Raw genomic sequence first — 26,575 nt, 5'->3', positions numbered from 1 at the left:
GCCGTGTCCTGGAGAAGGTAGCTGAAGGCCTGGCCACTTTCGACAAGAACGGGAAAGAGACGACTAACTTGTACTAATATCTTAGTGCTTGGCAGGGCATTTTTTCATTCCAGGAAAAAAGAGAATCCAGCTGAGATCAAGGGAGGGACGTCCGACGGAGGCGCCATCTTTAACAAGGGCTATTTGGGAGGCCATCTTGGCTCAGGGCGTCTTTTTGAAAGGTTACCTGCTAGAGATTACGACCTATCAGGGCATGCATAGAATTGGATATGTTCCTTGTTATTCGTGTCAGCAGTCACTCACCCAAAGACCCCAAAGCTTCTAGTGTTCTAAAGGCTCACACCTTCTGTGACAGGAATCTTGATTCCCATTCTTCTCAATCAAGACCTACCCTGAATGGATTTGTAGTAGTGTGGTATAATGGGAAGAATTCAAGCGTGGGGGCCAGGCAGATCCAGGTTTCAAACCCATCTCTGCCACTTCTTACCTCTGAGACCTTTGGCAAACATTTTGACTTAATTGAGCCTTAGTTTCTTCATCTATGAACTAGAGATGCTAGCACCACCCTTCCAGAATTATGTGGATTAAATAAAATCAAGGACGTAGATTTTATGAGCACAGGATACTTAGTCCAGTTCCTGGCACATAATGAGCATTATGTAAATATAAGTTTCTCTTCCTTATTTCCTGACCACCATGAACCTAGCTCTAGTTTCTAGCCACTAGTCTCCATGACAACAACTGAGGAAGAGCACCCAAACAAGAAGAAAAAGAATGTTTTGCCAAATATGTGAAGATATAATACCTATCACCGAAGACTTTAATAAGAATAATGAGACTCCACACTATGTGTAAAAATACAGCTTTTATTCTGAGACATTGACCTTCACTAGAGTGGGACCTGTGGCCCCAGCCTGTCTGGAGAAGCAGTCCCAGGGCCTGAGTGACACCATTTCCCTTTCCTGAAATAGGAAGAAGTTATTCTAAAGGAAAAAGGAGAGCCCAGAGAGATCTATACAGGACCTCTCTTGCACATGGTGATTGGAGGCAGAGGGTGGGGAGCTGGAGAGGAGTCCAGTCCCTCCAACAAATACTGAGGGCTTCAAAGAGCTCTTCCTGGATGTTTCTCTTAATCTGGATTTAAAAGGGACAGGAGGTATCTAAGGGTCCAAGAACATAACAGGAATGGGCAACTCTAGAAGTGTTTGTATGTGGAAGGCCCTAACCTGGCCCTGTCCTCCCTGTCTCTACCTTTGGCTTTGATGAAGAGAGATTCACAGCTCAGAGGAAGGGAGGAATTCTCCAGTCTTCACTTTAACAAACTCTTTTAAGTTTTCTGCCTACCTTATGTTGCCTTTGGCCAATGACCCACTCCCTGGTAACAAGATCTTGTTGACTTTCTTGGGAATCTCCTAAGAGATAAGTGCTTTGTGTCTGAGACAAGTTCAGGTAAACCAACCAAGGCAGTGCCTCCCACAGTCAAACAGAGAAGCTGGAGAGCCAAAGCCTATAGAGTTGGGCACTACAGCTGCTCATGCTGCAGAAGAGACAGCTAGTCAGGAACCATGGAGATTCAAGACAACTTACTGGTCCCCTTTGCCCAGGGCTGTGGTCCTAATCACAGTCCCTCACCTTTCCCAGGGTTAGCCTGTGTTTCAAATGCATACGATCTGTGCTGAGAGGACAACAGGGGATCAGAAACCTGGGGTTCTCTGGGGGGCAGACTAAGACGACTCCGGGATCCAGACCCTTCTGCACCTTCAGATGGGAGCTCCAGGCAGCTAAGAGGCCGAGGAGAATGGGCAGAGATCATACTACAAGGGGAGGTTCTGGGGATGAGGCAGTAATCCCCACCCTCAGTACAGGTCTGGGTTCGCCGAACTCCTTGAGCCTCAGTCCTTTGGCGGTCCCGGGCTAGGGCCACAGCAGCATCAAAGGAAAGACTACCCCCATTCCTCCAAGAGGATCGAGAAGCTCGGGACCCCCAAGCCCTTTCTCCAGGAGTCCCATCAAGCCGGCCAGGCCTCGGGCTTGGATTTGCAGGTGCCACATGAATCTTGCTACACATTGCACTGGGCATCTTGGCAAACTGTGGCTTTGGGGGCACCACAGGTACAGAGCGGACCTGTTGGACCTGAACCAGAGTGGAAGCTAGACGCATGCCCACGCCACCCAAGCCAAGGGAACAGGGGCATAGACAGCCGTCTGGACTGGGCTGCCCCTCAGGCTCCATCTCCTCTGGCTGGGGTGGCTGTGGGGCTACCTCTTCCATCTCAGAAGAGTGAGGATTGCCCTCTTTGGCACAGTCAACCTCCAGGGACTCTACACCTGAACCTTCAGAGAGGGTGTCCTCTTCTAAATAGTCCCCTCCAGCCCTCTGGTCTCCCTCAGCCTCTCCATCCCCACTCTCCCGTTCCTGGCTGACCTCCCCTGCTCCTCCTTCAGTTGCTGCTTCTGGGCTTCTGCTGTCTTCACCATCTCCTTGGTCTTTTCTTGCATCATGGTACCCCTTCTCCCTCTGTCCTTTGTCCTCATCCTGGCTGACTCCCTCGGCCTCTTGTTTGTGTACAACTTCCCATTTCTCCTCAGCAACTTGATCTTCCTGGGCCCCTTGCTCTAGGTCCCTTCCAGCTACCTGGGCTTCCTCTCTTTGTTCAGCCTCTTCTCTCTCAATTTCTTTTTCCTTCTCGTCTGTATACTCCTCTCCTCCTGATTCCTCCACATCTTTAGCCTCCATACTGTCAGCCTTCTTCTGACCTTTGGACTTCTCTTCCTTGGCCTCTGTCTCTTCCCTACTCCCTTCTCTCAAACTGACTTTTGTCTCTTGGCTTCCCCCAGCCTCCCCTCTATCCTCACTGGCCTTTCCAGCCTCCACCTTGGTCTCCGGACTTCCCTCTCCCTCTTCCCTGATGTCTAGCCTGCCTCCAGGCTCAGCTTGCTTGTCCTCCCCAACTTCCCAGCATGCCTGCTCTTCCCCAGACTGTCCCAGAGCCTGCCTTCCACATCCTGCCGCCTCTCCCTCCAGACTCCCTGAACCCTCCCAGATTGGGGGTTTAGGTCCCAGAAGGGGACTTAGGTCATCATAGGCACTCAGGAAAACTTCCTCCCCATTTTCCTCCTCAACTTCAGGCCTGGGGCCAGCGGAGTCCAGGGAACAGCAGCTGGGGGCCAAGACAAACTGTGCCTCATCCAGAGACAGGTCATCCAGGGGTGGCTCCACAGAGAACTCCTCCACCTGTAGGCACAGCATTGTGACTCAGGACCAGGAGGCCCTGTCCACCCTTGACTCCATGCCACCCCCAAACCCAGCACGGCTCTCCTTACCTGAGGCCCAACTCCCAGGAGCTCTTCCAGGTAGCCCATCCCAGGGTCGTCCTCCCCAGGGGAGAAGGCTGCTCCTGCTGCTTCTGCCTGGGCCACCTCCCCATCCTCTGCCCCCACCCACTCAGGTTCTGAGCTGCTTGAGTCCTCTAGGAAGGAGAAGGAGTCCTGCACCTCCTGGGACAGGGAGTCCTCCAGGGCAGGAGCCAAGTCGTCTGGGCCTGAGTCTGCCAGGGGACTTGAGGCTGGACTTGCTTCCAACTTTTCATCTGTTGGGGGAGAAGTAGTCCCAGGAATACAAAGGTCAAGCCCTGACCCTTTTCAGTGTGAGTCCTCCTAGCATTGATATAGCAGGGGCCCAGGACTCCCAGCATTGCTACTCTGCATGACTGATCCTTTCAGACCAATGTCCCTAGTTATTGGCTTGCTACCTTAATTGAGACCCTACCAGGTGCCAAGCACTGTGCTATACATTTTACAATGCATTGTCATTTTTTCCTCCAAACTATTTTGTGGGGTATTGTCCTCATTTTACATATGAGGAAACTGAGGCTCAGAGAGATTAAGCAATTTGTCTAAGGTCATGTAACAAATAAGCAGTACAGCCAAAATTTGAACCCAAGTCTACTTAACTCTATAGCCCATGTTCTTACCCACTATCCTATCCTGCCTCAGGACTTCTCATGAGTGACACTTCAGGAACTGGAGTCAGAGCAAGGATCAGATCCTAGCTCTGCTACTTCTACCTAAATCAATTGCAAATTGATTAACCTAAGTCTCAGTTTCCACTGCTGTAACATAAGGCTAACAATACCTATGTCATAAGATTATGAGAAAATGAAACAAGCTAATTCCTGCAATCACAGCACTTAGACCTTTTTTTTTTTTTTTTTTTTTGAGACAGAGTCTTGCTATGTCTCCCAGGCTGGAGTGCAGTGGCGCAATCTCAGCTCACTGCAACCTCCACCTCCTGGGTTCAACCAATTCTCCTGCCTCAGCCTCCTGAGTCTCTGGGATTACAAGCATGCCTCACCAGGCACACCTGACTAATTTTTTTTGTATTTTTTTAGTAGAGACGGGGTTTCACCATGTTGACCAGGCTGGTCTGAAACTCCTGACCTCCAGTGATCCACCCTCCTCAGCCTCCCAAAGTGTTGGGATTACAGGTGTGAGCCACCGTGCCTGGCCTAGCACTTGGTACTTTATAAACTCTTTTTTTTTTTTTTAATTTGAGATAGAGTTTTGCTCTTGTCACCCAGGCTGGAGTGCAGTGGCGTGATCTCGGCTCACTACAGCCTCTGCCTCCTGAGTTCAAGCGATTCTCCTGCCTCAGCCTCCCAAGGAGCTGGGACCGCAGGCACCTGCCACCACACCTGGCCAATTTTTGGCATTTTTAGTAGAGATGGGGTTTCGCCATGTTGGGCAGGCTGGTCTTGAACTCCTGACCTCAGGTGATCCGCCCGCCTAGGCCTCCCAAAGTGCTGGGATTATAGGCATGAGCCACGGCACCTAGCCGGTACTTAATAAACTCTTGATAAATGTTAGCTGATAGTATTGATGTTACTATTATTGTTACCCATCCATCTATTATATATTCCCACATTTGTCCTTAGTAATCCCTGCTATATGTTTCTGACACAGGCCCCTATTCTTGGGTACATCAATGTTCTGAAGGCTGCTAGAGATCTCCTCTCCATAGATTTCACATAGCCTGATAATATTACTGGATTTCCCTAATCCTGAATCTAGGGAGGCAGCTGAAGGTAACCACCCCAAAGCCCAAGGGCTGAGGTCTCTGCCCTTCCTAGGGTGGATCTTCCAGCATCAGAGCTTCAGCCTGGAGTTCTAGTCCCTTTTCCCAGTCTTGGTCAATCAATGGGTCCTCACCTGGGGGGCCAGGGCCGAGGCCAGGGCCAGGGCCAGGGCCAGAGGCAGGGCTTGGCCGGTGCTGTAGAGCAGGGCACTCAAGGCCACGGGTGAGCCTGGCCAAGGAAACGTTAGAGATGATGTTCGGGGGCACATTGAGGATAGAGGTGATGTGTAGCGGGAGGTTGACATTGTAGGGGTCTGAGATGTGGACACCAGCACAGCGCTCTGCACGGCTGCTGCCCCCAGCCCGGATGGCTGACCGCCCAGCTCGTGGTGTGCCTGGTTCAGAGTTTGTGCCACCCAATGCTTCTGCCTCAGGCTCCTGTTCACCCTCTGCTGCCTCTATAGAATCGTTCTCCAAGCTCTCAGGCAGCAATGGGCTTGGCCGGGGGCTGCTGGGCCCCACCAGCCCCTCTGGCTCTGTGGAGGAAAAAGAGGGCCAGGTAGGCAATGGCCTAAGCTCCAAGGGGCCTAGACATCTCAAGAAGGCTCTGGAGAATGCTCTCTGCTTTCTCAGGCCTGAAAGCAACGATAGCCTGGAAGGCACCAGGCCCAGCTTCTTTTGATCACTACTGCAAACTTTTCACTCAGCCAGTAGGTCAAAGATCACCTCACCTTCACATACCTAGGGAACTCCCTTCCTTCCCTGCAGATACAGTCACTGGCCATTGTCACCATCACCACCACCACCACCACCACCACCATCACCACATACCCATGCTGTCCCTTCCCATACGAACACTCATCAACAAATTCATAGATTAGACAATGAACTCACCGTAGCATTCAGCTACACTTACAATGTGGCTGGTATATAATAGGCACTCATTAAATATTTTTTGAAATTATTGAACACAGTTGGCTGCACATACACACACACACACAAGCCCATGCTGGTCACATAGCACACACACATACACACAGAAATGCACCCCTATACTCACCATCACTGGCCCCAGCTGCAGCACTCAGTGAGTCCATGCTTTTGGCTGGCCGCAGTGTCCCCTTGTTGGATTTATCCTCTGTAAGAAGGGATGTGGGTAGAGCCAGGGCCTTGTGCACCCTCAGCAGAGCTCCCCCCATCTCCCCAGACTTACCCCTGTCTTCAGCCCCCCGTGGAAGTTTACGCTTAGTCTCATGGCCAGAGCGACCTAAATTGAAGATAGACCTCCACTTCCTGACCTTCAAAGACCCCTTCCGCCTACAAAGAATGGAGGGGCATAATTGGAGGCTGGAACATGATGGTCAGTGCAGGGGAGGAAGGCCCAGGAAGGAGGCCTTACTTGTGCTCGGCAATCTCAATGATAGTATGGTAGGGCCGCATCTGTGGGGGTCCATCGCCAGCCTGAAGTATGCTAGGCAGGTGATAAGGCAGTGGCCTGGGCATAAGGTCCTCGGGGCTGCCTGATGCCCGGGTCCCTGGAAGTGATCGCCATCCACTCTCCACCTCACCACCTGGGAAAAGAAAAGGAATTGGCCAGCCAGGAACAGAGCCAAGAGAGAGACCTCAGGCACCCAATCTTTCATCACCCGATGCCAACTACAAGGTTAGGGATACATTCAGAAGCCCCTGAAGACAGTGCCTCCATGTCCATCACCTCAAAAGAGTGCCCTCATGGACAAAGAGGGCTGGGAGATCCCACGACGCTGGCCTGGTGGGCTGGGGGTGGGTATGAGCCATCACTAGCCTTGGGAGCCAGGATGGTGACTCAGAGGTCAAGCCATGCCCTGGACTGACAGCAGAAGAGGTCTTCTGAAGTCATGACTGCACAATTATTTCCCCAGGGTTCTCTCCATGTGGCCACTACCAACATCCGTGTATGAGACTCAACTGAACTAGGTGATCTTCAAGGCTCTCTGTAACTAACTTGACTCCCCAAACAGTGGGATATGTGGAGGGCAGGAAGGACACTGACCAGAGAGGGCAGCACCCGCAAAGAGCTGGTCCACGTGTGTGAGGATGAACTCCACGACGATGGATTGTACCCGCACCTCCATGAAGGCCGCTGTCCCATTGAAGCCTGAGGCCTCTATGTCCTTAGACCTGTGGAGATGTGGAATTATTCTCCCCCTCAGCCCCACCAAACTTCCCAATCCAGATTCTCCCTGAAAATACCTTATTCTCTCTCTCTCTCTCTCTCGAATGACCTTAACCCCATCTCTACCTCTTAAATTGTATGCATAATTCTTCCAATTCTCAAATGCCACTTGAAGACTTCCAGGAAGGAAGCCTTCTTGGACACCCTCCTCAGGATTAATCTCTATTTCCTTTGCACACCAGGGTGTCTAGTTTATAATGAATTTTATAATGAATTACAGGACTTCTCATAGTCTGTCTTGGACCACAGTGAGTGATATGCACAGTGAGTGCAGCCAACAGACTGCAAGACGTTTTGCTCAACAAACATTTGGCATGAGGCCGGACACAGTGGCTCACACCTGTAATCCTAGCACTTGCACAGGGAGGAGGTGGGTGGATCACCTGAGGTCAAGAGTTCAAGATCAGCCTGACCAACATGGTGAAACCCCTTCTCTCTACTAAAAATACAAAAATTAGCCAGGCATGGTGGCTCATGCCTGTAATCCCAGCTACTCAGGAGGCCGAGGCACGAGAATCACTTGAACCCAGGAAGCGGAGTTTGCAGTGAGTTGAGATCGCGCCGCTGCTCTCCAGCCTGGGCAACAGAGCAAGACTCTGTCTCAAAAACAAACAAAAAAAATTGACATGGAACTATTATGTTCCAGTCCCTGAGCTCAGTGACACACTGTAGGAAAACACAAAAGTCCTGCCTTTTAGGGACTTTATTTGATTGCAGAGAAGGGACTAAAATGGATGGGGCCCATCCGACCCAACATGATGTTGAACCTTCTTTGCTCACTGGGCTTCGTGAGCGCCACACCCTTCTCCAGTGTACCCACACAGTCAAACCTCATCCTGGGAGCAGCCTCCCAGAGGCCAGTGTCTCACAGGATCCCCATACACTGCTCACACAGGCACCTACCTCAGCAGGTTGGGAGCCCACACGATGGCCAGGTTGCGAGCATGCATGTTGGTCTGGGCACTGAACGAGGCCATGTGCACCAGGTGCCTCATGAGGAACTCCAGGGTCCTGCAGAAAGCAGGGGCAGGGATCATGCAGGGAATGCCCGGGGCAGGCATTAGGGCTGGGACCTGGGATCCAATAGGACCCAGTTAAGGCTCCAGGCAGCGAGTGAATGAGTTGTCTCAGGTTGCTGGGCAGATATGGAGTGCCACATACCTGTAGTTTGGGACAGGGAGTTCTCGAAGCACCTCTAGGATCTTGACCAAGCGCTCAGGTTCCAATTGCACTGCTACAGCCTCCTGATTGAGAGGAGTGCAAGAAGCAGGAATCAGTGACCCAGCAATGCCCCTGCTTACTCCCCAGAGCTCCTAACCAAGTTCTCAGGAACAATGTGCACTGGACTCTGTGCTACCCCATCCTACATCGTCTGTGGTGCACTGACTTGGTAGAGAGAGCTCAGAATTTGGGGTCCATGAAGATGGCAGCTGAATTTTGGTTATGCCACTTAATAGCTTTTGTGAAGTTGGCAACTCGCTGTCTTACCATCCTCCATCTGTAGAGCTCTGGTACTGGGATACTTCAGTGGTGCCACCTTGTGGGTGCCCCAGGGACCACAGAATTATTTCAGTGTGTCCAGGAAAGCTGTCCCCCACCCCAACCTAGCCGGTGTGAACTGAGCAGGGTGCTGCTAGGATTTAGGGTCTCTCAGTGCTGTTGTGCTCAATAAAGTGCAACTTATTTTTAAAGTGTTACTCAATTCAAAATAGCATATTTTTCATGTGTTTTCGCGTTTAAAAGATGTTCAGGCTGGGCACAGTGGCTCACACCTGTAACCCTAGCACTTTGGGAGCTGAGTTGGGAGGATTTGTTAAGCTTAGGAGCTTGAGACCAGCCTGGGCAACACAGCAAGACCTTGTCTCTACTAAAAATTTTAAAAATCAGCCAGGCGTGGTGGTGCACGCCTGTAGTCCCATCTACTCAGGAGGCTGAGGTAGGAGGATCACTTGAGCCTGGGAGATTGAGATTGCAGTGAGCTGTGATCACACCACTGCACTCCAGCCTGGGTGACCGAAGGAGACCCTTTCTCAAAAAACAAAAAACAGGCTGGGCGCAGGGGCTCATGCCTGTAATCCCAACACTTTGGGAGGCTGAGGTGGGCGAATCACTTGAGGTCAGGGATTCAAGACCAGCCTGGCCAACATGGTGAAACCCTGTCTCTACCAAAAATACAAAAAATTAGCCAGGCATTGTGGCGGGCTCTCCAGCTACTGGGGAGGCTGAGGCAGGAGAATCACTTGAACCTGGGAGGCGGAGGTTGCAGTGAGCCGAGATTGCACCACTATACTTCAGCCTGGGCGACAGAGTGAGACTCCATCTTAAAATATAAAATAAAATAAAATACCAAAGATGTTCAACACATAATTAGAGTGAATGGAGAGGCATCCTTGAAAAAATTTTACTTCTAAAAAGTATTCTCATTCTCTTAAGTGTAGGGAAGCTCTGGTCTACGTGTGCTTTCCAAGGCCCTTCCAGCTACAACAATCTGACCTCTACCTCCCCAAGTCTCACCACTGTGCTGTGTGCAATCTGCAGGCCTTAGGAGAAAGAAGGACATAGCAGAGGGAGAGTGAAGAGAAAAGGGATGAGGGAGGACAAAGGTAGTAGGGGCTAGGAGATTTGGGGAGGAGGGGTCTTTTCCCCAGTAAGTTTTTCTGTGGTCTCTGTCATTCAGGATCGCTAGGACTCTGGCTGGTATGTGGCACACCTGGGATGTCAAAATCAGACTGTCCACCCCTGAGCCCTGTCTTCCACCCCTCCGCCTCTCAACTCACGGCAAACTTGTCATAGAGCCGGTAAGTGAGCAGGGGATCCGGCAGTTCTCTGAAATAGGCCTTGCACAGGGAGGAGACGCAGTGAATGTCTTGGAGGTAAACATCCCGACGCAGGTCTGGCTTCCGCTCTGACTCAAATTCCTGCCTGGGGAGGCGCAGTGTGGTCAGGAGTGGTAGGGGTTGGGGTGATGTGGGGAGAGGTTAGAGATGGGTCCCGGCATGGTCATGGGTCAACATGTGTGGGACTTGGAAGGAGAATGTTGGGACATGTACACATATAAGCCAGTAAGTATAAGGTATTGCATATGTTGACATGTAGATGTGAATGTGAGGATGGGTACAGGTACAGGTAAGTGGATCTATGCATGAACAGGGATATGTTAGGGATGTAGCTGTAGATATGTGTAGCAATACAAGGGTATGTAAGAGTCAATAGGGTATGGTCCTAAATCTGTGCCACTGGGTACATGTAAAAATGGATGGGTATAACTTTTAGAAAGAAAGGTAAGTGTAAATCTTTATGTTCTAGGATTAGGCAACAGTTTCTTAGATATGATACTAAAAGCACAAGCAAACAAAGAAATGGATACATTGAACATCAAAATTAAAAAGATTTGTAGCCAAAAGTCACCATTAAAAAAGTGAAGACAACCCACAAAATGGCAGTAATGTTTGCAAACAATATATCTGATTGAGGGTCTAGTATTCCAAACATATAAAGAACTCTTGTAATTCAATGACTAGAAAGACAAATAAGCTAATTTTTTTTTTTGAGACAGAGTCTCACTCTGTCGCCCAGACTGGCATGCAGTGGCACGATCTCTGCTCACTGCAGCCTCCGCCTCCCAGGTTCAAGCGATTCTCCTGCCTCAGCCTCCTGAGTAGCTGGGACTACAGGCACCCACCACCATGCCCGGCTAAACAAATAAGCCAAATTTTTAAACAGGCAAAGTCAGCACCATAGGAAAGAGGGAAAAAATGGGCAAAGCATTTGAATAAACATTGGTATTGCTCCAAAGAAGATATGCAAGTAGACAATAAGCACAGGAAAAGATGTTCAACATCATTACCTATTACAGAAATGCAAATATAGGCCAGGGGAGGTGGCTTATGCCTGTAATCCTCACTACTCAGAAGGCTGAGGTAGGAGGATCGCTTGAGCCTAGGAGGTAGAGGATGCAGTGAGCCATGACCATGCCACTGCACTCTAGCTTGGGTGACAGAGTGAGACCCAGTCTCAAAAAAAGAAAAGAAAAAGAACAAAAGTAACTCAAATATAAATCACATTGAAATATCAGTTTACATTTACAGGGATGGCTATAATAAAAAAGGTAGGCCGGGCACAGTGGCTCATGCCTGTAATCCCAACACGTTGGGAGGCTGAGCCAGGTGGATCACCTGAGGTCTGGAGTTCGAGACCAGCCTGACCAACATGGTGAAACCCTGTCTCCACTAAAAATACAAAACTGTGGGCTGGGCGTGGTGGCTCACACCTGTAATCCCAGCACTTCGGGAGGCCAAGGCAGGCAGATCACCTGAGGTCGAGAGTTCAAGACCAGCCTGACTAACATGGAGAAAGCCCATCTCTACTAAAAATACAAAATTAGCCAGGCATGGTGGCACTCGCCTGTAATCCCAGCTACTCAGGAGGCTGAGGCAGAAAAATCGCTTGAACCCGCAAGGTGGAGGTTGTGGTGAGCCAAGATTGTGCCATTGCACTCTAGCCTGGGCAACAAGAGTGAAACTCCATCTCAAAAAAAAAAAAAAATTAACCGGACGTGGTGACATGTGCCTGTAATCCCAGCTACTCTGGAGGCTGAGGCAGGAGAACTGCTTGAACCTAGGAGTCAGAGGCTGCAGTGAGCTGAGATCACGCCACTGCACTACAGCCTGGGCAGCAGAGCAAGACTCCATCCCAAAAAATAAATAAATAAATAAATAAATACACAGGCCAGGGTGCGGTGGCTCATGCCTGTAATCCCAACACTTTGAGAGACTAAGGCAGGCAGATCACTTGAGGTCAGGAGTTCAAGAGCAGCCTGGCTAACATAGTGAAACCCCGTCTCTACTAAAGATACAAAAATTAGCTGGGTGTGATGGTGCATGCCTGTAGTCCCAGCTACTCGGGAGGCTGAGGCAGGAGAATCACTTGAACACAGGAGGCAGAGAGGCTGCAGTCAGCCAAGATCACAACACTGCACTGCAGCCTGGGCAACAGAGGGAGACTCCATCTCAAAAAAAAAAAAAAAATTGAAAAAAAAATATTAAGACCAGCCTGGCCAACATAGTGAAACCCCACTTCTACTAAAAATACAAAAATTAGCCAGGCATGGTGGTGTGCATCTGTAGTCCCAGCTACTCAGGAGGCCGAGGCAGGAGAATCACTTGAACCCAGGAGGCAGAGGTTGCAATGAGCCAAGATTACACCACTGCACTCCAGCCTGGGCAACAGAGTGAGACTCTATCTCAAAAAAAAAAAAAAAAAAAAAAAAAAGAAATGTCCTGGAATTAGATCATGATGATTATTGTACTTCGTCACTATCTAAAGTAAATATACTATGTGAATAGTATGTGAATACACTAAAAACAATGGAATTATACATTTTTTAATGGTGAATTTTTTGACATGTAAATTATATCTAAGTTTTTTGTGTTTTGTTTTGAAACAGAGTCTCACTCTGTCACCCAGGCTGGAGTGCAGTGGCACAATCTTGGCTCACTGCAACCTCTGCCTCCTGAGTTGGAGCAATTCTCCTGCCTCAGCCTCCTAAGTAGCTGGGATTACAGGTGTGTGCCACCACACCCAGCTAATTTTTGTATTTTTATAGAGACGGGGTTTCACCACATTGGCCAGGCTGGTCTTGAACTCCTGACCTCAGGTGATCCACCCACTTCAGCCTCCCAGAGTGCTGAGATTACAGGCATGAGCCACCGCGCCTGGCCCAAGTTTTTTTTTTTTTTTAAGCCGGGTGTGTGTGTGGGAGTGGTGTATGTGAGAGTGGAGTTTGTGTGTGTGTGTGCTAAGTTGGGGGAGGGACCATGGTCTCCACCTTCCCTGAGGAGTTGTTAGAGCACCTCCCTAGGACCTTACCTAGTATCTGTGTTTCCTTCTCCCCACTGCCTCTCACTCTCCATCTCTGCTGTCCTCAGCAACTCTTACTATGACCTTCTGGCTCCCTGGCCTCCTGGTCACAGAGCCCTCCCACTCTGTTTGACTCACCGAAGCTTCTGGATGTTGGAGGAGACCCCTGAGAGGCGGTAGATCCCATCCACCACTCCATACTCCTCCACAAATTCTGCACAGCTCTTTAGCACCTGGGGCACTGGGGACACAGACGGGGCAGAGACACAGAAATCAGAGGATCTGGGTGGTCAGAGACTGCACTGGGTCTGAGAAATGGAATTTCTCAGAGAAGGGAATTTGGGGAGACCACGAGCAAAGCTCATGGAATAAAAACTTGTCAGAAAGATTCTTACAGATCATCTTCAGCTTCAACCTGCCAACCCCTCTACAGTATCTCTGCTTAGTGGGTCCTAAAGGTCCTGGGAGCTCACTGCCTCTCCAAACTACCCAATCAGCTCTTTGTTAGAAAGTTCTGCCTTTGTTAAAGTGAAATTTGTCAGGCTGGGTGCAGTGGCTCACCCCTGTAAGCCAGCGTCTTGGGAGGCCAAGGCGGGTGAATTGCTTGAGCCCAGGAGTTCAAGACCAGACTGAGTAACATGCTGAAACTCTGTCTCTACAAAAAATACAAACACAAATGGGGTGTGGTGGTGCATGCCTGTAGTTTCAGCTACTCAGGAGGCTGAGATGGGAGGATCACCTGAGCCCAGGAGGCAAGGGCTGCAGGAAGCCACACTCTGGCCTGCTAGGTGACAGAGTGAGACCCTGTCTCAAAAAAAAAAAAGAAAGAAAGAAAGAAATTTGTCTCTCTTGGGCCAGGTGCGGTGTCTCATGCCTGTAATCCCAACACTTTGGGAGGCTGAGGTGGGTGAATCCCCTGAGGTCAGGAGTTTGAGACCAGCCTGACCAACATGGTGAAACCCTATCTCTACTAAAAACTACAAAAACTACCTGGGCATGGTGGCAAATGCCTGTAATCCCAGCTACTTGGGAGGCTGAGGCAGGAAAATCACTTGAACCGAGAGGTGGAGGTTTCAGTGAGCTGAGATCACGCCACTGCACTCTAATCTGGGTAACAAGAGGGAAACTCCATCTCAAAAAAAAAAAAAGAAAGAAAGAAAAGAAAAGAAAAGAAAGAAACTTGAAACTTGTCTGAAATTACTAGTTATTTTTAAAGGGGCAACAATCTGGTTGTAGAGGAGGCAGAGTCAAGGACTTTTTTTTTTTTTTTTGAGACGGAGTCTCACTCTGTTGCCCAGGCTGGAGTGCAGTGGTGCAATCTTTGCTTACTGCAACCTCTGCCTCCCGGGGTTCAAGCGAGTCTCCTGCCTCAGCCTCTCGAGTAGCTGGAATTACAGACGCCCGCCACTAAGTCTACAGCTAATTTTTTTGTATTTTTAGTAGAGACGGAGTTTCACCATGTTGGCCAGGCTGGTCTTGAACTCCTGACCTCATATTTCGCCCGCCTCGGCCTCCCAAAGTGCTGGGATTACAGGCGTGAGCCACTGAGCCTGGCCAAGGACTTATCTTAAAAGTGCATTTACTTAACACTCTACATAAGGTGAAGGAACATTAGTTGTCCCAACCCAAATGGAACAGGACTGTTGGGGATTATTTTGAAGTACACCCTCTGGTAAGAAAGCTCATGGCTATTAGTTCTTTGTTGTTGTTGGGTTCTGTTTGTTTGTTTTTTTGTGATGGAGTCTCACTCTGTTTCCCAGACTGGAGTGCAGTGGCACAATCTTGGCTCACTGCAACCTCCACCTCCGGGGTTCAAGCAATTTTCCTGCCTCAGCCTCCCAAGTAGCTGGAATTACAGACACGCGCCACCACGCCCAGCTAATTTTTGTATTTTTAGTAGAGACGGGGTTTCACCATGTTGGCCAGGCTGGTCTCATACTCCTGACCTCAGGTGAGCCTCCCAAAGTGCTGGGATTACAGGTGTGAGCCACCGCGCCTGACCTGCTTTATATATGTTCTATCATTTAATCTTAAAAATTAGATATTCTGAATGACAGACCTTTGGCAATCAAATACAAGAATATCTGAAAAAAAACTTTAACAATGAGATATTCTAGTCCCCATTTTACAGATAAGAAAACTGAGGGTCAAAGAAGTACCGAGTGCCCAGCAGCACCCAGCTAGAGCCAGGACTCAAATCAAGAGTGCAAAAACCTGTACTATCTTTCCCAACCCTGGGCCCCCTCCTGTTACTAGACTGTAGCTTTTTAAGGACAAAATCTAAGTGTGATCCATCTTGGTATTCCTTATATTATCTGACATGGTGTCTCATACACGATAGATCCTCAAAAACGGCCAGGCGCGGTGGCTCACGCCTGTAATCCCAGCACTTTGGGAGGCCAAAGCAGGTGGATCATCTGAGGTCAGGAGTTTGAGACCAGCCTGGCCAACATGGTGAAACCCCGTCTCTACTAAAAATACAAAAATTAGCTGGGCGTGGCAGCGCATGCCTATAATTCCAGCTACTTGGGAGGCTGAGGCAGGAGAATTGCTTGAACCCGGGAGGTGGAGGTTGCAATGAGCCAAGATTGTGCCACTGTACTCCAGCTTTAATGACGGAGCAAGACTCAGTCTTTAAAAACAACAACAACAACAACAACAAAAAACCATGTATTGAAACACATCTCCACAAGGCCATGTAGCTATCTTTCCAAAGCACTTCCCTACTTTAGATCCTTTGCCTCGTATACACCCCACTCTGCCCCACGTTAATCCCCATTGCTTACCTTACAAATACAAAATAAAACATAAACTCCTCAACCTGGTATATAAGACCCTTCACAAACCAGGTCCAGACACCATTTCAGCCACAGCTCCAGAAAATTCTTTGATAAATCCTATGATGCAGCCCTTTGCTAGTCCATTAACAAGCCTTGGTACCATCACTCATATTATTCCCTTGCCTGGAATTACCCTCCCTCTGACTCTGCCTGGTGAACTTCTATGCATTCCTTAAAACACATCTTAGGCCAGGTGCGGTGGCTCATACCTGTAATCCCAGCACTTTGGTAGGCCGAGGTGGGCAGATTTAGAGTTTGAGACCAGCCTGGCCAACATGGCAAAACCCCGTCTCTACTAAAAATACAAAAATTAGTCTGGTGTGGTGGCATGTGTCTGTAGTCCCAGCTACTTGGGTGGCTGAGGCCAAGTAGGTTCAAGAATTGCTTGAACCTGGGAGGTAGTTGTTGCAGTGAGCTGAGATTGCACCACTGCACTCAAGCCTGGGGGACAGAATGAGACTCTATCTCAAAAAAAAAAAAAAAAAAAAAAAAAAAAAAAGCACATCTTAAATATAACCTCCAATTCCAAACCTTTTTCTTATATCTATATTATAATTCACCACAGTCTTTGTTCTTTTTTCTTTTTTCTTTTTTTTTTTTTTGAGATGGAGTTTCGCTCTTGTTGCCCAGGCTGGAGTGCAGTGGCACGATCTCGGCTCACCACAACCTCCGCCTCTCAGGTTCCAGCGATTCTCCTGCCTCAGCCTCCCTAGCAGCTGTGATTACAGGCATGTGCCACAATGCCTGGCTAATTTTGTATTTTTAGTAGAGACGGGGTTTCCCCACGTTGGTCAGGCTGTCTCGAAGTCCAGACCTCAGGTGATCTGCCCACCTCAGCCTCCCAAAGTGCTGGGATTACAGGCGTGAGCCACCGCACCCGGCCATTCATGTTTGTATTATACCACTTCTTGCAGTTTGTTGTGATTATTTTGTATTTATATCTCCTGACATATAATAACATCCTCCCAGCATCTGGCACAATGTTGAAACAGAGCAGGTGCTCAATGAATGTTTGTGAAATGACTCAGTGAATTAATCAATTATGAGAATCAATAACATCCCTTGGAGATTTAACAGAGAATATTGCCAATGACAGAACACTGGGTCCTATTAACTAGGACTCATCAGAGAAATTCGTCTCACATATCAGTGTCAGAAAAAGCTGTGTTTGGCATGGCAGCTCATGCCTGTAATCCCAACAGTTTGGGAGGTCAAGGCAGGTGGATCACTTGAGGTCAGGAGTTCAAGAACAGCCTGGGTAACATAGCAAGACCTCATCTCTACAAAAAATAAAAAATTAGCAGGGCGTGGTGGCTCACACTTCTAGTCCCAGCTAGTTAGGAGGCTAAAGCAGGAGATTGCTTGAGCCCAGGACTTTGAGGCTGCAGTGAGTGATGACGGCACCATTGCACACCAGCCTCAGCAACAGAGTAAGACAAGAAAGAAAGAAAGGAAAAGAAAGAAAGAAAGAAAGAAAGAAAGAAAGAAAGAAAGAAAGAAAGAAAGAAAGAAAGAAAGAAAGAGAAAGAAAGAAAGAAAGAGAAAGAAAGAAAGAAGGAGAGGAAGGAGAGAAAAGAGAAAAGAGAGAGGAAGGAAGGGAGGGAGGGAGGAGAGAGGGAGGGAAGGAAGAGAAAAGGAAAGGAAGGGAAGGGAAGAAGGGAAGGGAAGGGGGAAAAAGCTGTGGTTCTCCTAAACCATCTAACTTTTTTTCCTTATGGGCCCATGAGTCTTGCACTTGATTATGTTTATTTATTTATTTATTTTGAGTTGGGGTGCGTTCAAGCAGTTCTGGTGCCTCAGCCTCCTGAGTAGCCAGAACTACAGGTGCGCGCCACCATGCCCTGCTAATTTTTGTGTTTTTTAGTAGGGATGGGGTCTCACCATGTTGGCCAGGCTGGTCTCGAACTCCTGACCACAAGTGATCCGCCTGCCTCGGCCTCCCAAAGTGCTGGGATTACAGGCGTGAGCCACTGGGCCTGGCCTATGTTTACCTCTTTAACCACTAGGAAGCTCAGAGCCCACCTCTAAGAACCATATAGAACCATGTAATATGCATTTCTGGGTGCTGATCTTTCTCTTCCTCTTGTTTTTCCTTCAACCCAATTCCTTCAATCATTTATTCTAATTTTTTGTAAAGTTTTAGGTTTTGAAAGTCATTCCAAGCTCTTTGTTGAATAAAGTATGACAGAAATATGGAATGAAGAAAATAATCAATAAATTCATCAACCCCAATCTTTCCTTTTTCTTTTTTCTTTTTTGTTTCTTTTTCTTTTTTTTTTTTTTTTTTTTTTTTTTGAGACGGAGTTTCACTCTTGTTGCCCAGGCTGGAGAGTGCAATGGCGCGATCTCGGTTCACTGCAACCTCTGCCTCCCGGATTCAAGAGATTCTCCTGCCTGAGCCTCCCAAGTAGCTGGGATTACAGGCACCCACCACTCTCTCTGGCTAATTTTTATATTTCTAGTAGAGACAGAGTTTCTCCATGTTGGTCAGGCTGGTCTCAAACTCCCGACCTCAGGTGATCTGCCCACCTCGGCTTCCCAAAGTGTTGGGATTACAGGCGTGAGCCACTGCACCCGGCCCCTTATTTATTTATTTATTTATTTATCTGAGACAGAGTCTCACTTTGTTGCCCAGGCTGGAGTGCAGTGGTGCAGTCTTGGCTCACTGCAGCCTCAGCCTCCTGAGTAGCTGGGATTACAGGTGCACACCACCATGCCCAGCTAATTTTTGTATTTTTAGTAGAGATGGAATCTCACCATGTTGGACAGGCTGGCCTCGAACTCCTGACCTTAAGTGATCCACCCGCCTTGGCCTCCCAAAGTGCTGGGATTACAGGCGTGAACCACCATGCCCAGCCAACCACAATCTTTCAACTCTTCTCATACAACCTGGCTTCCAGACCCTTCATCCTCCTGCACACCACAGCCAGGAGTTGGGTGGGATTAGGGAAGCATCTAGTGTGCAAAATTTAAGGAAGCACTTATTCTCAGGGCCATGCAGATGCCAACCATGCCCATGCATGGTCTTGAGTACCTCCTTGAGAATGAGGCACCTAGGGGCCTGGCGTGGTGGCTCACACCTGTAATCCCAGCACTGTGGGAGGCCAAGGCGAGTGGATCACCTGAGCTCAGGAGTTCAAGACTAGCCTGGCCAACATGGCAAAACCCCGTCTCCACTAAAAAGTACAAAAATTAGCCAGGCGTGGTGGTGCGTGCTTGTAGTCCCAGCTACTCGGGAGGCTGAGGCAGGGAGAATTGCTTGAACCCTGAAGGTTGAGGTTGCAATGAGCCAAGATGGTTGTGCTGCACTCCAGCCTGGGTGACAGAGCAAGACTGCATCTCAAAAAAAAAAAAAAAAAAAAAAGGCACCTAGGGCAATTGTACAACACTGAAAGTGAGCGCTTCCTTAAATTTTGCACCCTAGTCATGTCTCTTGCCTCGTCTTAGTCTCAGTCCTACAGTTCACCATCCATCCTTTCAGTACCTACTCCCATTTTCTAGGATCCTACTGACCTCAGGTTCCCAGCATTGAATGCAGAGATAGGCCCCTCCTTGTTGGAGCTGCTGCTGTACTCTTGGGTGCCTAATGCTAAGCCAACTCTTTTGACTCATAAATAGTCTGCTGTCACCTAAACCACCAGGTTTTTGTCACATGAGCAGCATCCAAACCAGGTCTTCTCTATCCTATCCTTCTCTGCTGATTTAGAACCTCTAGAGTCCTTTAAAGAGGACACTCAAAAGCCTAAGGAGTCACAGCCATAGAAGAACTGGGTCAAGGAGATAGGGGAAGAGAAAACAGGGTCACAGAGATGGGGAGTTAGGGAGATAGAGATCAGAGAGATGAGGTCAGAGATAAAAGCTACAGACAGGATTGGAGGGACGAAGTCAAAGGGATGGAGACATCGAGGAAATGAGAGTAGGGTCAGGGAGGAAGACCCAAAGCTTAGGGACCTGAGAATTAGAAACCTGAACAATTGGCCAGGCGCAGTGGCTCACGCCTGTAATCCCAGCACTTTGGGAGGCCGAAGCGGGTGGATCATGAGGTCAGTGTTCGAGACCAGCCTGGCCAACATGGTGAAACCCTGTCTCTACTAAAAATACAAAAATTAGCTGGGTGTGGTGGTGCCTGCCTGTAATCCCAGCTACTCTGGAGGCTGAGGCAGGAGAACTGCTTGAACCTGGGAGGCAGAGGTTGCAGTGAGCCGAGATCACGCCACTACACTCCAGCCTAGGACAGAGCAAGACTCCATCTCAAAAAAAAAAAGAAAGAAAGAAAGAAGGAAATCTGAACAATCTATCAAAGATTAAGAAAAGAAAGAATTCAGTACATACAGGGCTTAGGGAAGGAAGAGACCCATGTGGGGGCAAAGAGCTGGAGACAGGGCTGAGATGGAGCAAGGTTGTGAGGTTGGGGGAGACCAACGTGATCAGGGAGGATAAATTAACCAAAAACACAGATCTCTCTGCTTTCATTTTTTTTGGTGGATGTTGGATTAAAGAGAGGAACCATCACCAGCCTCTCTCGGTCCTTCCTTCCACTTTCCACCTCTCTGTACCAGGAAGACCTGAGGGATAGGGAAGGAGCCACCACTGCTACTCTGGTGCCCAAGATCAACCCACCCTTGGGTTCAGGAGAGGTTTTGGTCTCCTGCTCTGGGATTCACCTAGGATCAGGATTCAGCAATCAGATGTCTGTCCCCTCTAGAGAGCGTGCCCCTTCCCTGCTAGGAATGCAGGAAGAGGCCGGGAGGGTTCTAGGAGCAGGGTCTGGGCTGGCTATGGGTTCAATGTTTCAAGATAGGGTTGGTTGGTTGACCACAGGAAAGGGCAGTACCAGGAAAGGCTGAACTGAGGGTTTGCATTGAGCTGGGAGGAGAACATCATCCCCAATTAAATCTCATGGTCATTGGCTAAGAATCATAGCTTTTGAGAGGAGTCCTTTAGAAAGGAGTAAGCCCTGCACTGATAGCTGTGCCACCTCCACTCTGCCCAGTGAGAAGAGGAAGGCTCAAATAAGCTCGCTTCAACTGTTTAACACTCTTCCTTGGGGTCTGGGCTTTCCCTTAACAAAGGGCAATGGAGATAGGGGTCGTCTCACTGGAGGAGAAAAGGGGAAGGAGGTGTCTGGGGATGCAGGGGCGGGGCTAAGAGCAGGAAATGATCTGGGAACCACCATCACCCTCCCTCCGCTGCAAGCACCACAGCCCAGAGCAGAGGAGGGGACAAAGAGGAAATGACAGATTGGGGTGGGGTGGAATGGGGTGGAGTGGGGAAAGAATTATGCCCTTCTCTAGGAGGAGCTTGAAGTGCCAAAAACAAGCTGGGCTGGGCAGCCAGGATACCTGGGTTCAATTTCAAATTGAATCAAGAAATTATTTTGAGTGGCTGCTCCATGCCAGGCCCTGTTGTGAACCAGATATTGTCCCTGGTCCTTCTGGCTTCAAAGCCCACTCTAAGGTAACCCAGGGAGGGAGCTGGGTGAGCTCCACAGACAGCTCCACACCCACCCTCCTTTGCACCCTCCACCTCCAGCTTCAAGCCAGGCCTCACACCCTCTCTTTCATTCTTCCCCATTTCAGCCACTTCTCCCCTTGCCCCCGACTTTGAACCTGTTTCTCTTTTGCACAGGGAGAACAAGAGAATCACAAAGACTGGGGGCAGAGGCTGTTTCCAGCCCCACATCCTCCCTTGCGGCCCAGCAAGGCTGCAGTGGGAACAGAGCCCATGACCTTGTCCTTGGGTGTTCTCCAGCCAGGAAACCACCCGCCTCAAGGGCCATCTTGAGACCCTTCTGGGGCCATTTCCCTGTCTCCTTTCATTCAGACCTAAGGATAATCATTTCCCCTTCAGCCACTCCTCTCCTGACCCTGTCGCCTCACCCTCCCTCTCCTGTTCCCAGTCACCTGCCCGCTGTTTCATCCACTCCTCCTCGGTTTCCAGTCTCTCCATCCTCCCCCTCACTGCTACCTGGGTACTCACATTCTCATCCCCTCAGCCACCCCATCCCCAGAAAGTTACACAAGGGAGCCGCCCTGCCTTCTTCACTGAGCCACATTTCCTGTCTTGCCCACTTACAGTTCTCTTGAATGGTGACCCCAGGCCACTGCCCCTTCCCCAGGAGCACTGGAAACTGCTTTTGCCCTTCAGGCTGGATCGGGCTGCAGATGCCCAGTGCCTCCCCACCCACCCCGCAGAAGCTGAGCCGGCCTCCTTACCCTCCTGGCCTGAGTGCTGCAGGTGCTCCTGCAAGTCGCACCCAAAAACCCGCTCCTTCGCACCGCCCTTCTTCTTTCCTTTCTGCCGAGACTTCATGGCCAGAGCCCCAGGGCACTGGCCCGGTCACCTCTGTCCCCCAAGACCTGTGCCCTACCAGTCCCCCATGGGATCCCAGCCAGCTGCTGGGCTTGGCCCGGCCCCAGGGGGGCAGGGCTCCCAATTGGGGGTGGAGGGTGGCCTGGGCAACGGGCAGCAGCTCCTGCCCCTGGGGCCCCGGCCACACGGAAGTGGCTGTTGAAGAGGAAGCTACCAGGACCCTGGCAAGAAATTGTGTCCTGTGTCTCGTGGCCCAGCCTGGCACTCGCCCTCCTCGCCCCGCGCAGCTTTAGGGGGCAGGAAGCAGTGCAGCTCCTTAACCCACTTCCTGTTAGAGCATCTTTGCAACCACAGGGCCTAGGGTGGGGGAGGTAGCTGACATTCACATCCTCACCCATTGCTTGGACTTCGTTCATTGGTCAGGGGAGGTGATGTCAGAGCCCTGGGGTGGGGTGATGGTGTCTGGGGTGTGAGCAGGTGACTGACTCCCTTAGAGACCAGAATTCTTGGGTCCAAGGTAGAGACCTGGGGCTTGCCTGGGAGCAAGTTGACACAGGGCTGTAAAAAGCACACTCACAAGGGAGGATGCCTGGGTTCTGCCTCTGATGGATCTAGCACCTCAGTCAAATCACATTACTTCACTGAGCCTCAGTTTCCACACCTAGGAAAATGAAGGGAGCAGACTAGAGGACCTTTAAATCCTCCCACCTCTAAGAGTCTGTAAAACTCATTTAACTTGAGTTTCAGTTTCTTTACCTGTAAAAAAGGGTACACTGCTGCCTATTTCACATAGCTGTTGAGTTTCCAGTACAATAAGGAATTCAGGCTGGGCGCAGTGGCTCACGCCTATAATCCCAGCACTTTGGGAGGCTGAGGCGGGTGAATCACCTGAGGTCAGGAGTTCGAGACCAGCTTGGCCAACATGGTGAAACCCTGTCTCTACTAAAAATACAAAAACTAACTGAGCATGGTGGCCGGTGCCTGTAATCCCAGCTACTTGGGAGGCTGAGGTGAGAGAATCGCTTGAACCTGGGAGTCAGAAGTTGCAGTGAGCCGAGATAGTGCCACTGCACTCCAGCCTGGGCGACAAAGCAAGACTTCATCTCAAAAAAAAAAAAAAAAAAAAAGGAATTTAAAACACTTTGCAAACTAAGGCATTGGCCATCCTCGAAAGGGTTCTTAGCTCCACTTTCCTACCAGGGGACTCTCAGAGATGGCCAAAGGCCTTGTGGAGGCCAATTCTTTCCCTTTCCCTCCCAGCTACAGGCATCCTAAGTCTTCCCCTACTTGGGACTACAGGAAGGATGGTACCGAGACAGAGAGTATGTGACTCAGAGTTTACACAGTTTAAGGGGCAAGACAGGAACCAGACAGAACAAGTTTTGTCTGTTTATTTAAAAACAGAGTATCATTTTATGTACAAATATGCACATATTTACATAAAATGTACATATTAGGATCTTAGATCTTCAGGCTCCACATTCAAAGTCCTCGGCTGGCTGGGGAACGAAGGATGGGAGCCTCTCCCTTAGGCCAGAAATCCAGCAGATTTCAGACTAAGAAGAGTTCGGGTACTAAATCTAGGTATTCTGGCTGAGTGTATCTGGGTGGGCCAGCTAAAAATAAACCTCATTGAACTCCAGCCCCAACCCAGAGAAACATCCAGAAGAGCCTTGAATTAGTGATCCAAAACCCAGGGGGAAAGGCGACATTCTCACCCCTAGCACCTCCTTCACCTCACCTGAACTCCTACTCTCTTGGTCTATAATCACTGCTCTCTCTCTCCCCAACACCACCATTGAACAGGAGCCCTTGTCACCAGGTCCAAGCAACTCCCCAAGGTATCACAAACAACGGTGGATGCAACTTTACCTTACCCAGTAACCACGAGGCTCACATCCCTAATTCCAGACTCCACCAGCTCTCAGGTGCCCTCCCAAGGGGCCGCTTGCTTGAAGATGCCTTGGAAGGAGCCCCTTTCACAATCACAGGAATTAACCCCCTGGTGTTGGAGGGGCCTCACTTTAAGTAATCCCAGTAGTAAACATTGGATAAATCTAAAGGCTTTCTTTAATTTTTTTTTCTCTTAGTAAAGGATTCAAAGCAGACACAGTGGTGTACACCTAAAGTCCCAGCTACTAGGGAGGCTGAGGCAGGAGGATTGCTTGAGCCCAGGAGTTCAAGGCCAGCCTGAGCAAAATAGTGAGACTCCATCTCTAAAAAAAATAAAAATAAAAATAAAAATAAATAAAAAATACAACTAATGGAAAGGGCAAGAAAAAAAAAGAAAAAAATTAAAAGTGATTTGGAGCAGTATTCCTGCAAGAAGCTCTCGGCGCATGTATATTTACAGAAAATATGTACATGCAGCAGGCCCAGAGGCCACCAGAGGGCAGAGGGCTTCTGTAACAGTTCGAGCCTCTGGCTGACCCGGGGCCTGGCTGCTTCACACTTGCCCCCACGGCTCCGACGTGGTAGGAGACAGGTTCCCTCACACCGGAGGCAGATTCCAGCTCCAGCTATGCCCGCACACCTGGGTCTGACCCACAGTCTCCACCTCTCACCTCCAACCTCTGCATCATTAATACTGCTCTGGGGTCTGAGAAAATACCTGCTTTTTCAGGCAGAGGTCACACACAGCCACATGACACACACGCCAAACCCTGACAGTGTTGCCCACGCAACCACTCAAATCCTGTGGCACATACCCCACAGTTCACTTGACTCTGATATGACAGCATAATACACACCACGGACACAGTCACCCCTCCAAGGACACAGTCACCCCTCCACACACACAGTCAGTCAACACTCACACAGGCACACATGCACACACACAGTGACCTGCATGCATGGTGGGAGAGACTCAATCGGTGGAGCCCTCCCGATGAACAGAAGGGTTGGAGGTAAAGGTCAAGCAGTCAGTGGGATGGGGAGCGTCTTCCGCAAGAAATGGGGGTGTTTAAGGAGGCCCCCAAGATGAGCTAAAATCTCCCATGTCAACAGAAGGAGCCAGGCCTAGGGAAGGGAGGCAGGCCTGGGTCAGACCAGGTGTCCCCGCCCATTGATATAGATGCCATTGCCTGTGGGCTTGGCCCGTAGGGTCCCATTCTCCTGAACAAAATGGTTCATGGCCTGTTTGATGCCTTCATCCTGATCCTCCTCCTCGGCCCGCCCAGAGCCTGGAGACAGCAGTTCAGTCTGCGTTTCTATCTCCCTCACCGTGGTCAGCGTGGAGTAACTGCGGCCCTCAGGCTCTTCACTCTGGAGACCAAGGGCAAAGGGCAAGTCAGGAACAAAGGCAGGGCAGCTGGACGTGGTGGGGCACGGCTGGGTCATGGTGGGATGAGAGGCCAGGCATAAGCAGGGGTAACGGTTGCCTCAGAAGCGTAGGGGCCCAGAGGTCGGGGACCAGGAACAAGTGTTAGGCATGGGGAGAGGGAGGCGGGAGAACAAAGATGTAGCAGAGATGCGGTGCTGGGCTGCATGAGCCAGGGCTAAGGCAAGAAGGACTGGTAAGGGGGCTGCTGACGCACCATATCTGGGACCAGGACAGGGGCCCGAGGAGAGTGGTGGGGACACCGGTGGGGCCGGGGGCCTCACCATCACAGAGCAGCTACTGTTGTCCTTGAGACTATCAGGGTGGCCCTCGGCTCTCAGCCCTACACTCTCCTCCGGCTGCAGGGCCCAGACACGGGGCAGTTAGAACAGGGCTCAGCCTCCTCCCCTCAGCCTCTTCCCCTCTTGTCCTCCACCAGCCTCCTCCCTACTTGCCTGTCCCCCAACCCAGCAGATCCATTCGCTCATGGAAACAAACATCCTCATTTCCCCACTGTGACCACAGACCCACCCTGGAAGCAGAACTGATGGTGGCTTCCCAGAGAAGGCCCTAGGCCAATGCTGAAGGGGGCCTTCTGGAGCAGCCCTAGCAGACCCAAAGCAGCTACACCCTCTCAACTCTACCCCGGCCAACCCCAGCTGTGAGTCAGTGGCTGACCCAGCAGAGAGCTGTGCTCCTGGTCTGCAGAGGGGCCCAGGCACAAGCAGACCCCAATGCGACCACACCCCTGCATGCATACACCCAACCTTGGCACACACCTGGCTCCTGGGGTCCGTGTGATGGGAATGCAGCCGCCGGATGGAGTTCTCCCTGGTCAGCGTCAGCTCCTCCTCACTGGGAAAGACACACCCTTGTCAGGAGCTGAGGGTAGTTGCAGCCTCCCAAGGTGAGCCTATCCTGGCTGAGCCTAGTGAGACAGGCCTGGAGGGTGTGGG

At 50.0% G+C, this 26,575-nt stretch overlaps 2 protein-coding genes and 1 long non-coding RNA gene across 3 annotated transcripts in view; 1 reads left to right on the top strand and 2 right to left on the bottom strand.

The window, feature by feature from the left end:
• Positions 1-850: 850 nt before the first annotated feature.
• On the bottom strand, positions 851-22,646 carry ARHGAP30 (Rho GTPase activating protein 30). The gene is made up of 12 exons (XM_002809903.5): positions 22,204-22,646; positions 13,287-13,389; positions 10,067-10,211; positions 8,451-8,533; positions 8,193-8,300; positions 7,107-7,234; positions 6,474-6,645; positions 6,288-6,391; positions 6,135-6,212; positions 5,209-5,610; positions 3,325-3,590; positions 851-3,235 (listed from the first exon to the last, which is right to left on the bottom strand). Exons 1-12 carry the CDS (start codon positions 22,298-22,300, stop codon positions 1,619-1,621), a joined length of 3,303 nt encoding a protein of 1,100 aa, XP_002809949.3. The 5' UTR covers positions 22,301-22,646; the 3' UTR covers positions 851-1,618.
• The window catches only part of LOC129049059 (uncharacterized), a 20,636-nt gene continuing 632 nt past the window's right edge, over positions 6,572-26,575 (top strand). Inside the window, exons 1-4 of the long non-coding RNA XR_008511828.2 lie at positions 6,572-7,030; positions 9,967-10,087; positions 24,107-25,206; positions 26,059-26,526. This is a non-coding gene — a long non-coding RNA (uncharacterized LOC129049059). The remainder of the gene's footprint in view (positions 7,031-9,966; positions 10,088-24,106; positions 25,207-26,058; positions 26,527-26,575) is intronic.
• Positions 23,678-26,575, bottom strand: part of NECTIN4 (nectin cell adhesion molecule 4) — an 18,543-nt gene continuing 15,645 nt past the window's right edge. The window contains exons 7-9 of the mRNA XM_002809905.5: positions 26,399-26,474; positions 25,904-25,978; positions 23,678-25,564 (exon numbers count right to left, since the gene is read on the bottom strand). Coding sequence (XP_002809951.1) covers positions 25,343-25,564; positions 25,904-25,978; positions 26,399-26,474 — 373 coding nt within the window. The 3' untranslated portion in view covers positions 23,678-25,342. The remainder of the gene's footprint in view (positions 25,565-25,903; positions 25,979-26,398; positions 26,475-26,575) is intronic.

Source organism: Pongo abelii, chromosome 1, assembly GCF_028885655.2.
Source record: "Pongo abelii isolate AG06213 chromosome 1, NHGRI_mPonAbe1-v2.0_pri, whole genome shotgun sequence".
Taxonomy (NCBI): domain Eukaryota; kingdom Metazoa; phylum Chordata; class Mammalia; order Primates; family Hominidae; genus Pongo; species Pongo abelii.
Note: the sequence above shows the minus strand (reverse complement) of the source record. Positions and strands in the feature narration are given on the sequence as shown.

What these genes read in the sequence shown, in the direction of transcription:
- ARHGAP30 (XM_002809903.5), bottom strand. Translation starts at nt 22,300, where the DNA reads ATGAAGTCTCGGCAGAAAGGAAAGAAGAAGGGCGGTGCGAAGGAGCGG. An exon ending in TCCAACATCCAGAAGCTTCG is followed by an intron (nt 10,212 to 13,286) that starts GTGAGTCAAACA and finishes GCGCCTCCCCAG; the next exon opens with GCAGGAATTTGAGTCAGAGC. An exon ending in TGGGCTCCCAACCTGCTGAG is followed by an intron (nt 7,235 to 8,192) that starts GTAGGTGCCTGT and finishes ACATCTCCACAG; the next exon opens with GTCTAAGGACATAGAGGCCT.